General features: G+C 34.9%; 1 protein-coding gene across 3 annotated transcripts in view; it reads left to right on the top strand.

The window, feature by feature from the left end:
* Nucleotides 1-18,063, top strand: part of LOC140164880 (serine racemase-like) — a 58,311-nt gene that overhangs the window by 26,574 nt on the left and 13,674 nt on the right. For all 3 annotated transcript variants that reach the window (XM_072188258.1, XM_072188259.1, XM_072188257.1), the window contains 2 exons: nucleotides 10,879-11,114; nucleotides 11,879-12,109. In XM_072188258.1, the coding sequence (XP_072044359.1) occupies nucleotides 10,879-11,114; nucleotides 11,879-12,109 (467 nt within the window). The remainder of the gene's footprint in view (nucleotides 1-10,878; nucleotides 11,115-11,878; nucleotides 12,110-18,063) is intronic.

The following is an 18,063-nucleotide window of genomic DNA, read 5'->3' as shown; positions in this document are numbered from 1 at the left end:
TTTTTTTGCTCGTTACGCTCGCAAATTCTGAAATTTTGGGACTTTTTATATACTTTTCCAAATCCCCCCCCCCCCCTGCGTACGGGCCTGTGTGGAACTCACTTGATGACGGTTTAAAAATTACTTCAGATCTTGCCAATTTTAAATGAAAATTGTGTGGCATGAAGTTCAAGCATTCTTGCCATCACGATGTATTTGTTTTTATTTTTACATTCATTAGGTCCTATTTAATTTTTGATAATACGTGTGGGTTTTTTCTACATTGTTATTAATATTATTTGAACGAAACTTGTGGAATGGGGTAACAAAATGCGTATAACTAAACCATCTTTCCAGCAAACACACGACGTTTTACAGAAAAGGTATAAATGTCGGGTTATATAAAGGGTATAAAAACGTTTTAATAACATTAATAAAACATTTTTGAAAACGTAATGTAAAACATTACATTTTAACTATTTTACTGTTGACAAAATATTTTGCAAAAATGTTTGCCCAAAATATGTGACCGTCCACGGCGAATGAGCCGTAAATTCCTCCCCGGTCAATTTTGTTTTTTTATTTCGTGTTTAAAAATAAACATCATAAACTTAAAATGGTATATCAGAAGCGGGGTCATGGTTTGTTAAACTTTGCTCCTTCAACAAAATTATAGCTTTTTACGTTTTTACATGTGTCTCTTTTTCCACATTGTTGGCAATAAATATCAAACAGTCATAATTGGCGGTCATTTCAAATCATTCCCAAGTCAACGAGCTTTAAGAGAGTTCTCTCATTGTTAATTGTTGGTTATGCATACCTGTACAAAATACAATGCCTGGTAACCCACCACTATATAAGCAAACAAAGACCAGAGCTATTAAAAGTTCTATAGCCATCTAAGGGTCGGTTCATAGTGCATATTCGAAGACGAATATTCGGCTTCGAATACTTTTTGTGACGTCAAAATATATACGGCAACGAATAAAATATGAGTTGAACCGGATTAAATATCGCGCAACTGATAGCGAGATACTATTGATTTATATGAAAGGCTCGAGGTCACCTGAATATCGTTCGACGAACGATGATTTCAAAAATCCCCAATGAAAATTAAAGGATCTGGAATGAGCGTTTTGAGCGTTTCGACAGTATTTTTGTGGGACATGAGAGCACATCAGACATATCGAATTACATTATGAATACGAAGAATGTCTTTTGATATCAAATAATTTTCATTTTTGAAATTCACGATATAATACAAATTTTATGACAAATTATTAGAATGTGATATTTTTCACATATTGATATATAACAGTCCTCGAAGTAAATATTATAAATCTAATGATATTTTCTTAAAGTGTATGTAGCTGGGAGGAAAAGCCGGCGATCAATTGAAAATTGTGCCCTTTCATATTGAAGATATGGATTTTTTCCCCAAAAGACCTAATTTTTGTTGGTGTTTTGGGGAAAAAATCCATATCTTCAATACGAAAGGTCAAAATTGTCAATTGATTGTCGGCTTTTCATCCCACTTACATACACTATAAGTATAAATCATCATATTTATTAAGATACTGTTAAATAGGCCTATCAAAAATATCAATTTTTAATCATTTGCCATAAAATGTGTATTTCATTGCGAATTTCAAAAAATCAAAATTATTTGATATCAGAAGGACATTCTTCGTATTCTGAATCCTATTCGATATGTCTGATGAGCTTCAAGGTCCCACAATAAATAGACCTACTGTCCAAACGTTCATACCCCATCCCTTAACCTGCCCAGTTGTCAAATACGCCTGGATAGTTCCAACATTCGCTACTTGCACGGTTCCGCCATTATGCACTATGTGCGGGGATACACCACAATTCGCCATACTGCATTTTAGAAACGCTGGCTGTTAGAATAAGAAAAATTTTAATTGTAATTATTGCACAGGTCACGGCGACCCTGTGACCTTTCCGGAAAAAAAGCCGAGTGGTAGGTTTTTCAAATAAATATTTTCTGTGTAAAAACTGCACCATCAGATAGGTAATGGAATATATGAATATTAACTGTACATCTATCACAACAATTTTTGATAACAACTTGCGTCACAATTGATCTAGTATAGAAGGTAGAGAATTTATTTCAATCTTATATACGCCATTTTTTTTTTTGGAATTAGGTGAAAATTAATTCTGTAAAAACTGTAATTTTTTAATGTAATTTTCACATTAGACCCGACAAAAGATTACCGTTTTGTTGTTATGATAATCTAATCTTTTGATTTCGTATATAAAATTAGGGGTCTAATGTGGATTTAGGATGCAAACTGGAACAATCCAATGCCTTGTCAAAAGCATTTGCCTCAAAATGGAGTTCGGATGCACTTCGTAATACAACTTCCGCCACTGCGGGAAACCACATGCACAGCAGAGCACGTGGCCGATATCAAAATCGATTTTATGTATTGTGTATGTATATTCATAGGACCCTCCCTCGTATTAATTGTCTCTATGCGCTTGAGAATTCAACAATATAAATAATGGTAGCTTTATTATAATACACATTAATGTTTTATGCAGATGAAATTCCAAAATATGATGTAGTAATGAAGTTGCGATTTATTAATATTATATGTTTAAATTTTCACGATGACACTATCAAGTCCTTCGTGGTCGAGCGGTCTAAGGCGCTGGTCATATGCATGGTATACGTGATAGCGGCGCAATGCAGCGTGGGTTCGAGCCCCGCCTCTGCCAATTAAATTTCCTTCTTTTTTTAAATTTCATATTTAATATGTTAGGGAAATGTGGCTGGGAGAATGTATGTATGGCGAAGAGTGGTGTGGTGCGGGGAGAGCCTCGAACTGGCAGCATACATGAAAGGAAGAATTATGTAACCTTAACAGAACGTTATGACTAGTTCAATTCCCATTCATGTATGCTGCCAGTTCGAGGCTCTCCCCGCACATAGTGCATAATGGCGGAACCGTGCAAGTAGCGAATGGCTGATAACGAACTGAAAGAAAATGCTTTGGGCGCACACCACTAAATAATCTTCCCATTGAAATACGTGTAAAAACACCGGTTTTCTTTGCTCATTTTGAGGCCTTTTGGGCTCGTTTAAAAAATTTTTATGATGACCAGTCGATTGTAAATCGATGAAAGTTTAACATATGTTTCAATGTATAGGGGTCCTTCCACCTCGTTTTCCCGCTACGAGGCCGCGAACAGCGCCCTCACTGTTTTTGACATGCTCTCAGTCTCAAGAGTCAAGACTGCAAACCCGATTCTGCCATTTTTTAATTCGCGGACCTATTTTCTCAATAATTATAAAAATGCTACTTTTTGGTGACTCAAATTTATGTATAGGCTTTCCACTTTTATTTAAGCTATAATTCGCCACTCTTTTTGATTAATAAGTCTAAAGACCAGCCCAAAATACCTCAAATAGTTTCTGTATTTTACCGGAACTCATTAGGGTTACACAAATGGCGCATTGATTTAGTGGTGTGCCCCCTTATTAGTGCGGTACAAGAGTACCCATTTTTATATGATTAGTAATGTTTTATGCAAATAATATGATATTTAGGCTTACAAATATGTACAAGTGAATGTTTCCATATTTAACGTAGCTCTATTTAAATCGACTGATGCAGAAAAAAAGTCTAACTCCAAATTCAGATTTATGCCTCCACCCCGGTTTTACATAAATAATGTTTGGCCCCAGTTCTAGGTCCCCATATGCATCTGCCCCTGGCAGAGGACGTGTGAGGGTCCGGGTGGTAAATCATTGGTTATTGATATAAAAATGCGTTTGCCATGGAAGTTCACCCATTTTTGTTATTTTGGGCCGATTAAAGATGTAATGCGTTGTTATCAGTCAAATTCATAATTATAATTAATAATTAAGAGGGCAAAATAAGTAATATGTAGGAATGGATATATAGCGCTTTGCAATGAATCTCTTCATAAACTATGCAGAACAACCAAAACCACGAGGGTTGGTACCCTATCATTGCGTGTTCTTTTAAAATAAATTCTTGTTTATTTCTATAATTTGTGAATCAGGCATTAAAACACACTTAGGCCCTAGCAATGTAGGCCTACACAAGTTCGGAACGAGACTTTTTATCTTTTGACGCGTATTTCGGTCGAATGCCAAAATTGATTGCTCAATGAATCATGAAATGAGAGCAATACTACTTTGATGATACCGATCTCAAGTGGATATCAACCAATGAAAAAAGTATTCACCGGAAATATATTTGTGGGAGTTGAATTTTGTTGAACTCGACAGATATATATTTGGTGGGTCACCGTGGGTGGTCTCATATATAACACTTGTGAGGGCTGTCATATTTGTCGTCGCTTCAATCATATCTTATGATATTTATATGTTTATTTATTTATTTATTTATATATTTATTTATTTTTATTTATTTATTTATTTATTTATTTATTTATTTATTTATTTATTTATTTATTTATTTATTTATTTATTTATTTATTTAATTATTTATTTATTTATATATATTTATATATTTATTTATTTATTTATTTATTTATTTATTATTATTAAATTTTTAATTATTTATTTATTTATTGACTTATTTATTGACTTATTTATTTATTTTTTATTTATTTATTTATTTATTTTATTTATTTATTTATCTATTACTCATTCATTTCTTGATTTGCTTTGCAGTTGAAACCTACAAGAAGGTATGGGTCAACCTCCGCGCCTCACTGGCGCCTGTTACAGGCAGGTCGTAAATGCCCCGAAAAGCAAATCTTTTTGACTCCTATTCAGGTCAGGGCGTAACCAGACCTGACCTTCCGGGGGGGGGCAAGATTGAAAAATTTCCCAATTTCTGATCAAAAGTTTTAGTATTTATATTCGAGTAAACGCTCGCTTGCCACGAAGCGTTAAACGGGTGGAGTCGGTGGGGTCCAGGGGTCCAGGGGCAAAGCCCAGGCGGGGGTCAAGGGGGCTGAGCGCCATGAAGCTCCTGGTTTTTTGCATATTAGAAAATATCAGTGTTTCAGAGTACAAATTTTACAATGAAAGTAGTAGGCCTATATAGATCTTCTTCTCTCTTTCTTTTCCTTTTCTCTTCTCCCTTGAGTCCCTTCCCTTTCTTCTCTCTTCCCCTTTTCTTCCCTCTTTTTCTTTTCTTCTTTCCCCTTTCTCTTCCCTCTTTTTCCCTTTTTCTCTTCTCCTTCCCATTTTTCTCTTCTTTCCCCTTCTCTTCCCTCTTTTTTCTTCACTCTTTTTCTCTCTTTCCCTCTTCCCAATTTTTGACTCTTCTTCCAGGTTTTTGTGTGTCCGGGGCGCAGCTTGCACCCGGCCCCCACTGGTTACGCCACTGCTCCTATTTAAACCCATTTATCATGTTTATACAGACATTAAATCATGACAATAGTTCAATGGAGTTTACCTATTATGATTTTATTAACTTCGTTAAAGAAATTCTCTTAATTTTGCTTACCTTGGTCAACGGGCAATACTTGTTAACAGTCGGGCAACGCTATGAACTGTAGAAATATATCTTTCTCCGGTTCATAGTTTTATATTCGAAGCCGCATATATTTTGACGCCCAAAACGTATTCGAAGCCGAATATTCGCCTTCGAATATTCACTTTGAACCAGCCTTAAGGTAGAAGCTTATTATCCACTTCAACAATAGGATTATTGATTAGTTTTTGACTATCGAAATGAGACGGATGTCGGGCCAGCTTAAGTTACTGATGAATATGACCTTCGTACACATTTTACACCGTAACTCAGAATACAATTTAGGGAATTTGCGGCTCATTTGTGCTGCCGGGTCACATATTTCACAATAACGTTTTAAAAACGTATTCATGATCGTTATATAACCTAACTTGTAGGCCTAATATTATTAAAACATTTTGAATAAACGTTTTAAAAACATTTTTGTGTTTGCTGGGTTTATATATTTATGTTAAAATATGAATTCTATATTAGTTGTTATTACATGTAACTATTGTAATTGTCCAATTACATTCAAATACTAGGCCTAGTAGTCGGAAGTCATACATATAGTAAAATAAAAATTTGAAGAGTAGATGAAAAGGCAACACAATGGTCGATGATTTTGAAACTTGTTACACATATTGACTCAAAAAAATCATTGATTGACTATGATCTCTATTCTGTAAACCATGACATTTTTGTGCAACAAACCTGTACATGTACTTGTTACCACGATATATTTTACACATTTATAACTACTCCCCATTCCAGATAAATACAGTACTAATTTTTGGGATTAAAAAATATGATCAAGTTCTGCAAAATAAAACATAGCTAAATCCTAATCCTTTAGTTAGTCCTAACTGGCAATAAAAGTAAAATTTTAATATTTGGCCAATTTCTTGAAAAAAGAGCCAAAAACATGCATTTTTGTCATGTTTTCTGACAATCGAGTCACAAAAATCAAAGACTTGGAACAAGTCTAAGCATTCAAAATCTTGAGTAGATGCCGCAATTTTGCTCTAATTCCCACTTTTTTGTGTTACTATAATTAAATAATGGGTTATAAAAATGAAACATGTCTTTTCCAAAAACTAGAATGCATAAACTGAAATTAGTCTTAGTATAAGTCTTTGAGCTTGATTGTCACAGCATACGAAAAACACCCTAAAAACGCATGTTTTTGGCCCTTATTTCTAAAAATTGGCCAAATATTAAAATTTTACTTTTATTGCCAGTTAGGACTAACTAAAGGATTAGGATTTAGCTATGTTTCAGTTGGCAAAACAGGATAATATTTTTTTTATCCCAAAAAATTAGTGCTGTATTTTTCTGGAATAGGGAGTAGATTTATTTCGAACTGTGTGTATACACCTGTGCATGTACATAATTTATGCAGGTGATCTTCTCTAGCATTGTAAACACTGTAATGAAAAGAGTAATATATGAATGGAAACATAAATGAACCATGAACATGTCAAATTCTATTTATCTCATCAGGCGCACAGAACGACCTTGACTTGAATCACGTTATTATTATTTTTGGCACCGTCAAGACTCTCACCCTAATCACGTATAATTATTCAATAATAATATGCCTAATAATAATAAAATATAATAATAATAATAATACTTCTACTACTGCTAACAATAATACCAAAGGACCGAAACACCGTCAATCTGAACCCCGTCAGTCCGAAAACCCGTTAGGGTATTGGGGTTAGGGTTTTCGGACTGACGGGGTTCACCGACATCGCCTGGCTAATAATGATTTGGTGCAGCAGAGATACTAAAATAAATACCCGGGATCGATACACGTGAATTGCTATGCACGATTTTGATATCAGACGAAAATCTTCGGATACCGGGGTGGAAAATGATGAATATCTCCTGTAAATGATTTCGTCTCAAGAAACCAGATCTGGTCTCATACACTTGAAAAAACTTGGTCATTTTTTTTTGTAATAACTTTTTGGCAAATACCGGTAATGATCATATAAAATTTTTACCAAAAGCGTATATTAAAGTGCAAAAGTGCTTGGTAAACGGAGCCGTGTGCATACGTGTACGTTACAATTTCAATGTCAAATATTTTCTATAGAAAATTAAACGGACTATGGCCCAGAACCGACAAATATCTGAATTTCAATGCAATCCAATGAATTATTTGTCAATTGTTGATGATCCATATCCCCGGGATTTATGTATACATTTAACACTACTTTTTCAAAGGTTTCCATGGGTAGGGTACTTGATTCACGAGAAGAAACTTGAATATTTCTTTTGTATTTGTGCAACGATTCAATGACCCGGGAACAATGTGTATAGCTAAGAATTAAGTTCATTACAGGTAGACCAGCTCAACCATTTGATACCTACTACTTTAATAGTATTTCCCAATAACATGAGTGAAGAGAGGAAAACGTATATTGGCTGTTATTTTCTACCCAATGTTGACTATTTTACAGTAAGCAATATTAACATCCATGAAAAAGTACGTTTTGGGGATTCAATGAGTGTAGGTTCTACCAGGATTCTAGCTAGTTGAGTGCCGGCTAATTTTACTATCTACTATCCAAGTAGAGTGCTGGCTTGGGACATATTCTTTTTAGCGAACGTTTTTTATGTCCAAAAATGGTATCTTATTACCCCAGGACACGTGATCGATGCAAAAAATGTGTTTAAAAATAAACGAATGCCCAAGTTTTTTTGGTCAAAATTTTTTGAATGTCTATAATAATCGTGTTAAATTACTCCAGCACAATAACGAATGTCCAAAACTAATTTCTTGACCAATAATTATTTTTGAATGTCCAAAAATGGTGTCTAATTACTTCAGGACACGTAAATATTTTAGAGCAGAATTTACCCTAATACGGAATGTCACAAAATATGTGAAATAAATGTCTGAAATGTCCAAAAATGTGTCAAATTACTTCAGGATATTCTTATTAAAATACACCTTGGATATCAATATAAAAGCAAAACATGTTGTTTAATAAACCAGACTTCAGCAAGTCGACAGAAGAATATATTTATTCCTTTCTCGGAAGAGGTTCGCACTTTGACGTATTCTAGATCTCCGATATCACTGGATAGTAGTACATTGACTACATTAGATATGTGTGGTTTGCAATTTCCTTTCTTTGAAGGCATGTGGACTGTAAGCACACTCTTACTAGCCCAAAACAACACTCAACTGTACTGAATTGTCTGACCATTTTCTTATACCAAGCATAGTAAAATCCCATTCTATTAAAAGCCAATTGATATTTTCACAATACATGATATAATCAGGGAAATTCCCAAGCATTAACCTTTCATATTACATCACTTCCTGTGGGTTTTTCCCAAAATGATGTCATATTCACTTTACAATGTTGGGGATTCCCCTAATGGTGCAATACAAAATGAACATTTTAGAAAGAAGAATTCCCAAGTATCCAAAATCAGAAATGATTCAATTTGTTGTTGCTCAACTTGATGCATCAGAGGGGAATCCCTAAAATGTCTCATGAAATCGATTTTAATTGTAAACATAGATAAGTAATCAAATTAAATTACTCAGGGCACATCACAGGGTTGACTAAGTATTGTTGGTCGAGGCAGCTAAAAAGGTCGATTTACATTGTCTAAATCAATATTGAAAAATAACACCTTGATGTTTTGCAGAAGTTCAGTCTACAAATCATACTTTGAAAACTTACTTGATTTATTGTTGTTAATGAGTTATGTACGTTTTTAAAGGTGATATGTTTACAACATAACTCAAGAACCACATGACCTACAAACGCATATCTGCGATATTTGAACACGCTCGCTATGAAATGATCAATGCAATTTTTCCCAAAGCTATACATGTACCATTCGCCAGATGCTGTGAATGACCAAATCGCAACAGTTTAAAATAGTTACTAACCTTAAGGGAAGGGGTATGAACGTTTGGACTGTATTTATTGTGGGACATTAGTGCACATCAGACATATCGAATTGCATTCTGAATACGAAGAATGGCCTTCTGATATCAAATAATTTTGATTTTTGAAATTCGCAATGTAATACACATTTTATGGCAAATCATTAAAAATTGATATTTTTGATATTTAACAGTACTCAAGTAACCTTTATAAATCTGATGATTTCTACCTAAAGTGTATGTAGGTGGGATGAAAAGCAAGCCGACGATCAATTGAAAATGTTGACCTTTCGTAGTGAAGATATGGATTTTTTGCCCAAAACACCAAAAAAAAAATTAGGTCTTTTAGGAAAAAATCCATATCTTCAATATGAAAGGTCAAAATTTTCAATTGATCGTCGGCTTTTCCTCCCAGCTACATACACTTTAAGACTATATCATTAAATTTATTAAATTTACGTCGAGGACTGTTATATCTCCAAATGTGAAAAATATCAAATTTTAATAATTTGTCATAAAATTTGTATTATATCGTGAATTTCATAAAATGAAAATTATTTGATATCAGAAAGACATTCTTCGTATTCAGAATGCAATTCGATAGGTCTGATGTGCTATCATGTCCCACAAAAAATGCTGTCGAAACGCTCAAAACGCTCATTCCAGTTCCCTTAACTTAGGCAGATATGCGTGTTATGCAATTGTAATTTCATGTTAAATTGTGCTGGTGTGCGATGCGTGGTTCTTCTTTCCCCTGTGTAATTATTGATTATTAATCGTATCATTCGTATGTTCCATTGATTATTGGTAATTTTACAAAATACACAGACAATAGGCATGGAAACCGTGTGCCCGATTTGCTTCAAACAAAAGGCATATTGATCATTTAAGTGTGCATGTTACTTTGCCCTATTCTGCAAATGGCTCGTGTAATAAAATCAAAACTGAAATTTAATTTTGAATTATTTGATTTTGAATTATTTGATTTTGATTGACATCAGACTCCTTTGGTCGCGAATACTAAGTCAGGTAAAAATGGGTTGCTTATAAAAAAATGTTTGGGAACCGTCAATAAGGTCTTTTAAAATAAAATATAAATGTTGGTATTTATATAGCGCCTTTCACATGTGCACATTACATCATTATTCCGCTGGTGTTACAATATATCAGCTGTCATATGCCAAAGGCATGCTCCTACCTTTGGATGGTGCTCAATGGACAATATTCATAGCATTGCTTTGTTACTGAAGGGGATACCCTGTATAAATGAAAGCATAAATAAATAAATAACTTCCCCATTTCACCCCTGGGTAGAGAGAGGCAAGTAAGGTAAAGCACCTTGCTCAAGAACACAACACGATGGCACCGCCTGGGCTCGAACACGCAATCCACCGTTATAAGGCAGAACCCGTACCGCTGCGCCAACGTACCCGGCTATGCCCCTATGTTATTCAATATAAAATGTATTTCCTGTATTTTTCATCATTGCTACAGCAAGATGTGTATCCACCTCACGCAATCAATTGAAGCAAAATGGTAATTTGAAATTACCCAGCGATTCAAAACTACTCAAGCAGCCCGTGTCCATCCAAGATGTGCAGGATGCCGCCAAACGAATACAGAACTATGTACATAGAACACCTGTAATGACGTCACGACGAGTAGACAAAATGGCAGGAAGAAATCTGTTTTTCAAATGCGAAGTATTACAGAGAACGGGCTCGTTCAAGGTGAATTTGAAATTAATATCAGCCATGCAGACTGTATTCATACAAAATCAGTTTCAGTTACTCAGCCCCGCCCCCCTTCAAAAAGTTTAACAATTAACGTTAAGTTCCAAGGTTTTGTATCTGAAATAAGGGGTGTCAAAATATTTAAGTTTCATTATGAGGGGTTAAAAAGTTGTGGTTTCATGAACAGGTTTGTGGTTAAAGTACGTTGTTGTTTTTAGTTGTGTCTCATTTGCTTGATATTGTTAATTCCATTTTTAAAGTCGTCTAATTGGGCAGAAAATTCTGTGTGCTGCTGGCAATACCGAAACAAATTTTTATTCTAGAAACACCGACCCCTCCAAAAAATGACCCCTGATATATTAATTTTTAGTCTAACCATTTCCTCAGCCGAAATAGCCACCTATATCCTAATATATATAGGGCCTACTCTCGAAAATACGTGCCTCAATGAAGAAAATCTTTCCCTAAATTTAAAACAATGCCTCAATCAAAATTTTTAGAAACGCCGAATTTTATTCTAGGTGCACTGACCCCACCCAAACATAACCCCTAAATATTAATCTTGAGCCTCCAGCACCTTCCCCAGCCGAAATAACCACCCACCCACCCACCCACCCACCCCAGTCTGGACATGGTCATCACCTTTGAGAAAGCGGTGCATTGCAGTGGAAAAAATAATGTGACCAAACCTTTTCGGAATCGTTTTAGCTTGAGGTAACTTTTTTGTTATAAAATTGTTCTTTATGCTCATCATTTAACAGATCAGAGGAGCCACAAATGCTGTGTGTAAATTAACGGAGAAACATTCAGATGGTTCGTACCCATGTGTTGTTACACATAGTAGTGGAAACCATGGACAAAGTCTAGCATGTGCTGCACACCAAGTTGGACTCAAGGCGTATGTCGTTTTGCCGAAAATAGCTCCGTTGTGCAAGCAAAAAGCAATCGAAGAATACGGGGCTGTTAAGATATTATGTGAACCGTCGGAGCAGGTAAGAGTTAATCGTCCCAGTTACTTTATAGCAACCTAAAGCTAACACCAAACAAAACATTATATAGACCGCGGGCATTTCTTGGAAAGAAATTAACATCAAAATGTGTTTAATTGTGCATGTTAACGCCCGTGTGATACTCATAATTGACGTACAGTACGAATTCCTAAAGTTCGGGGACCCGCGCTGCACGCGTAATTTATTTCTGCAACCATAATGGGCCGCAATACGAGAACATAGTACTTAAGTATACGAGGCTAGATATAACGCCAGTTTATTACCATTAGTATTACCCTTTCTTAACAAAAAAAAAAAGAAGACATTAATTAAAATTAAAATTCCACCAGGGTTCAACCGGGATTCGAACCTACAATCTATGGATCCATAGTCCAGTGGCTATACCGCTGTGCTACGAGTTGTTCTGTCAGAAAGGCGTTTATCCACAGGTATTGGAAGAGATACCTATGGTTTATCATACTTATTGATGATAAGGATAATGAACTGAGTGCAATGCATTAGTCAAGATAATCGCACGCGCCGTGGAGTTATTGCATTTAGCTCGAGAGCCGATAGGCTCGAGAGCTAAATGCAATAACTCCATGGCAAGTGCAATTATCTTGACGAATGCATTTGCACGTGTACATTATCCGTCATACACTTTGAGTGTATTAAAACAATAGGCAATATTAATTGCTGCATTCATTATATTAGTTTTAATATTAGGGAAAATATCTTACATTTTAAAAACACCGTCAGGTCATTGACCAGCTAGGTAAAATTTAACTGGTAAAGAAAATCAAGCCCTGTATAAGTTAACTATCATACGTCATACTTTAGTAACTTATTCACGCATGGTTTGTAACCAATTGACTTTATGTTGTGATCATTTAATATCGTGGTTTCGAACACAGAGAGCACTGAACCAGCTCACCTGGAAACGATCAATTTAGATGTCCGACTAGTACTACGGTGAATTGAGATCAGAAAAAAAACATATCAACTGGACTTTATAGCTCTATAATTTGAACTTTAAAAAATCTACTTATATTAAAACACACGACATTGGGATTTTACAATTTGTTCAGTATTATAAAGCATGATCATGATATTATGCGTTAGTGTGTTTTTCCCGGGCCCGACCATGTTATTTTAGATATAGGCCTACATGTATTTCATTTATAAAATGCTGAATTTTTTGCAATGGTGTCATCTTGTAGCCTATAATTATGATCCACCTGTGTTTGGCCCTTTTTAATTAATAGAAGCTCGATTATTCTCATTTGATGTTTGATTTATTTGAGGTCATTTATCATAATTTATGACAATGATATTTGCAAAATAGAACACCGTTTGTAACTATACCATTTTAACACCACAGAATGTATATTCGTACTTTTTTGACAATTATATAGTTATGTGACCTCTGTGTCGAAAGCGCCCCCTAAATCTACTATATAGTTATGTGAAAGTAGTATTTCTAGTGTTTGAGCGTGCACGTATTATCTAGAATCTATTGTTTAGCGTGCGGGTTTTAGATAATGCATTGTTTAGCGTGCAGGTTTATATAATTTGGGCTATGAAGGGTGGTGACTGGCAACCCGGACTCCATCATGGCCGGACGTGGGTAATTTTTTCTCGGCCACCGAGCCTACTTAAATATCAAAAAAATAGTATGCAGGGGAACAAAATCAATCTGAATCGTACATACAATCTTCGAAGTGGAAAGCCAAATCAGTTGAAACACGGGACATCGAATTTTGACTCAACTGAGATACAAAAACAGCGAGGACAGAAACCAGGCAGTACGTGTATACAGTACGTGAGTAGAAACATGGCGGGCAATACAAAGGATGGACCGGATACCGTGTCCAACGCCGAGCTAAAGACTATTATGTTACGCTTAGAGAGCACGCTGAATAAGCGAATGGATAAACTACAATCACAAGTAAACAAACTAAATCAATCTGTTTCAACGAATGAAGAAACGATACGGACCCTAGAAGAAAAGATAACAAGGGACTCAGAACAAACAAACGAGCTAGCACAGGAAACAGTTCCAAACATAGACAAAAGGCTTACGGATCTAAAACAAGACATTGAGAAAAAACTCTTACTCAGTGAAATCCACGACAGAAAACTTAATCTTCTGTTCTATGGAGCTGAAGAAAAGAAAGACAAAACTATTTATGAAGTGGTGAGAAATTTCCTAATCACAGATTTTAATGTACCACAGGCAGATGTTTATGATTTCTATATTGTCAATGCCCATCGTTTGCCTCGAAGAAATTATGGTGGTCAAAGAAAAGGCCCGGACCCCATAATTGTCAGGTTTGGACATCTGCCAGACAGGAACTGGATCCTGGAACAAGCAAAAAACAGAAGCTATGTGCCTGAACGGAAACCAGTGATGGTATATACAGATTTACCCGCAGAAATGAAGAGAAAGAGGGGAATGTTGGCAGCAGAAGCGAAGAAGTTAAGAAGAGAAGGCAGAGTAACACGAATCAAAGGCACAGAAGTCATCATGGAACATAGAGCCAAGGAACAGCGACAGGGGCCGTGGGTGAAATACACAGGATGAATATGCAAATCTGCTTCTTATTTCAAAACCCTGCATAATCTGACTGACTTTAGCTCAAAAACACCGAAAAGGTTATAAAATCCAAATGTGAAAGATTTAAATTCAATATATAGGAACAGTTGAACAAATAAAAATAAAATAAGGAGGTGTGAAAAACCCTCACAGATTTTCAAGTCAACAGTAAGAAAAAAGTGCATCTCTGAAAAAAAAAAATCAGAAAACTTGAAAACGATTAATTAAATGAAATGAACACTATATGCACTGCTTAAAAGCATCAAACGTTGAGAAATTGTTGTATAAAAGTAACTTGTATCATTTATTTGCTTGCTTGCATATTTATGAAAGTGTATAATAATGATGTAAATTATTCTGTGACAAAAAGCTAACCCTGCTAGATGATTATAAATCTTCGAAGGCAGAGGTTACAGTTTTCCCAAAATTAGTGTAATTTCTTCTTGGTGGGCTCGGTGGTACGATTTTTTTTTTTCTATTTTTGCTTTTTCTGTGTTTTTTTTTTCAAAAACAACTTTTTTTCACTTATAGTTTTGTGTATGTGTTTTGGTATGTACTATAGTTTTCATATAAAGACAGCTGTGAACCAGGTTATGTATGTGGTAATCAAAAATCAAATGAAGGTTTCTGTTAAACATGTTAACATGGTTAAAGAATGGATAGTACTATAAATATATGTTCTGTAAACTGTAGAGGGTTGAGTGATAAATCGAAGAGAAGAGATGTTTTAAATTATTTAAGGAAAAAAATTTTCAATTTACTGCCTTCAGGATGTACATTGGGACCAGAAATGGGAAAATATGATCAGATCAGAATGGGGATACGAATGTTATACTGCATGTTATAAGACAAATTCCAGGGGTGTGGCAGTGTTAAGGGCTGGGGTATGAACGTTTGGACAGTATTTATTGTGGGACATTAGAGCACATCAGACATATCGAATTGCATTCTGAATACGAAGAATGTCATTCTGATATTAAATAATTTTGATTTTTTGAAATTCGCAATGTGATACACATTTTATGGCAAATCATTAAAATTGATATTTTGATATTTAACAGTACTTGAAGTAAACTTTATAAATCTGATGATTTATACTTAAAGTGTATGTAGGTGGGATGAAAAGCCGACGATCAATTGAAAATTTTGACCTTTCGTGTTGAAGATATGGATTTTTTCCCAAAACACCAAAAAAATTAGGTCTTTTTGGGAAAAAAATCCATATCTTCAATATAAAAGGTCAAAATTTTCAATTGACCGTCGGCTTTTCTTCCCTGCTACATACACTTTAAGAATATGTCATTAGATTTATATAATTTATTTCGAGGACTGTTATATATCAAAATTTGAAAAATATCAAATTTTTATAATTTGTCATAAAATTTGTATTATATTGTGATTTTCAAAAATGAAAATTATTTGATATCAGAAAGACATGCTTCGTATTCAGAATGCAATTGATAGGTCTGTAGTGCTCTCATGTCCCACAAAAAATACTGTCGAAACGCAATAAACGCTCATTTTAGATCCCTTAATGAATAACAACTTTGACTTCAATGTGCGTAATATTCAGCGGGATCAAGCAGGCAATTGGATTGTACTTGATATTACTATGATGTCCATGGATATCACGATAGTTTGTCTGTATGGCCCTAATGAGGATAATCCAGATTTTTATAATCATGTTAAAAATGTTATCGAAAACGTTGGGAACCCACACTGTATTATATGTGGAGATTTTAACTTAGTCCAAGATCAAAATAAAGATACATTTAATTATTTGAATATTAATAATCCAAAGGCAAAAGAAACTGTTTTACAAATAAAAGAAGATTTGAGTCTGTGTGACCCTTGGAGAATTATGAACCCAGATATAAAACGTTTTACCTGGAGAAGAAACAATCCCATAAAACAAGCTAGGCTGGATTTTTTCTTGATTTCTTCTGAAATTTTGAATATAATAGGTCAAACAGACATTCTACCAGGTTATAGGACTGACCATTCCATGGTAGTCATTGGTCTAAGTAAGAGCAATAATATACAAAGGGGACGAGGTTCGTGGAAGTTGAATAATGATTTAATTGAAGATGATGAATATGTGAAAGTGGTTAAAGACTCGATAACTAAAGTGAAACAAATCTATGCTGCTTCGCCGTATGACAGAGAAAATATAAACAATATTGATCCAAATGAGTTAGAATTAACTATTAATGACCAACTGTTATTTGAAACACTGCTTTTGGAAATCAGAGGCGCTACTATAGCATACTCATCAAAACGAAAGAAAGAGATAGACAAGTCTGAAGAAGCACTTGACAAATTAATAGAAAACTTAAATACGTCATACGAGGAAGCTTCATTGAAAAATAGCCCTAATGTTGAAATTTTAAAGAATGAGTTAGATAATGCTAAACATGAGCTTGAAGATATTCGTAGTAGAAGGATTAAAGGATGTTTTATTCGAACAAAGGCCCGATGGATAGAGGAGGGAGAAAAACCCACCAAATATTTTCTTAATCTTGAAAAGAGAAACTTTGTAAACAAACAAATGGTAAAAATTGTGAGAAGTAACAACACAGAGGTAACAGCTCAAAATGAGATTGAAAAGGAAGTAGTATCGTGCAGGGGTGGCTCTTCCATTGGGACTAATGGGGCAGAGCCCCACCCAGATTTTCAAAGTATTATGTGATTTTTATTAATCTTAAATACTTCTTATTTTTTACCCTTATTATTGTAAGCTATTGTAGTGGATATTCTCTGTTTATCAGTGTAATTCATATGCTTTCATTTCTGCTGGGGATTTTTATATTTATATCAAGTGTGTACCAAATAATAAACTGGCAACTCCAATGTGGAGCTTATCTGAGATAGCTCCAACAGCCCTTATTATCTTCATTGAAAAAGGGCATTGTCATATATCTGTACACCCTTCCATAAGAAACCATATGACCCCAAAGTTTATCAGTGGGTCTAACCTGTAATAGCTCCTAACCTAGCCTCGAGTTTTCTCAAGAGACTAGATACTTTATCATCTACTCAAAGTTATGGCATTTGTGGTTAAGGTCAATAGGGTGCAGGGTATCAACTTTGTCCTTGTTTATAGGTGCATGATTCAGGGTGGCCTACATTGAACAAGTAAAATATGAAGAGTTTTAGTGAGGAATTATATAGGCTCAATTTGTATTCATCAGAAATTTACACCCTGTAGGCCATTTGGTATAATGGACCAAAACAGGTCAAGGTTTCAGTTTCTGAGAAACATAGTGATTTGACTTGCTGTATAGGCCTATCGGATATTCAGTTTAGTTTCATCTAGTTTATGTATGCGGTTGTGTCATCTTGCTGATGATGAGTAGTTTAA

This window comes from Amphiura filiformis, chromosome 11 (genome assembly GCF_039555335.1).
Source record: "Amphiura filiformis chromosome 11, Afil_fr2py, whole genome shotgun sequence".
Taxonomy (NCBI): domain Eukaryota; kingdom Metazoa; phylum Echinodermata; class Ophiuroidea; order Amphilepidida; family Amphiuridae; genus Amphiura; species Amphiura filiformis.
This window is presented reverse-complemented; position numbering and strand designations above follow the sequence as displayed.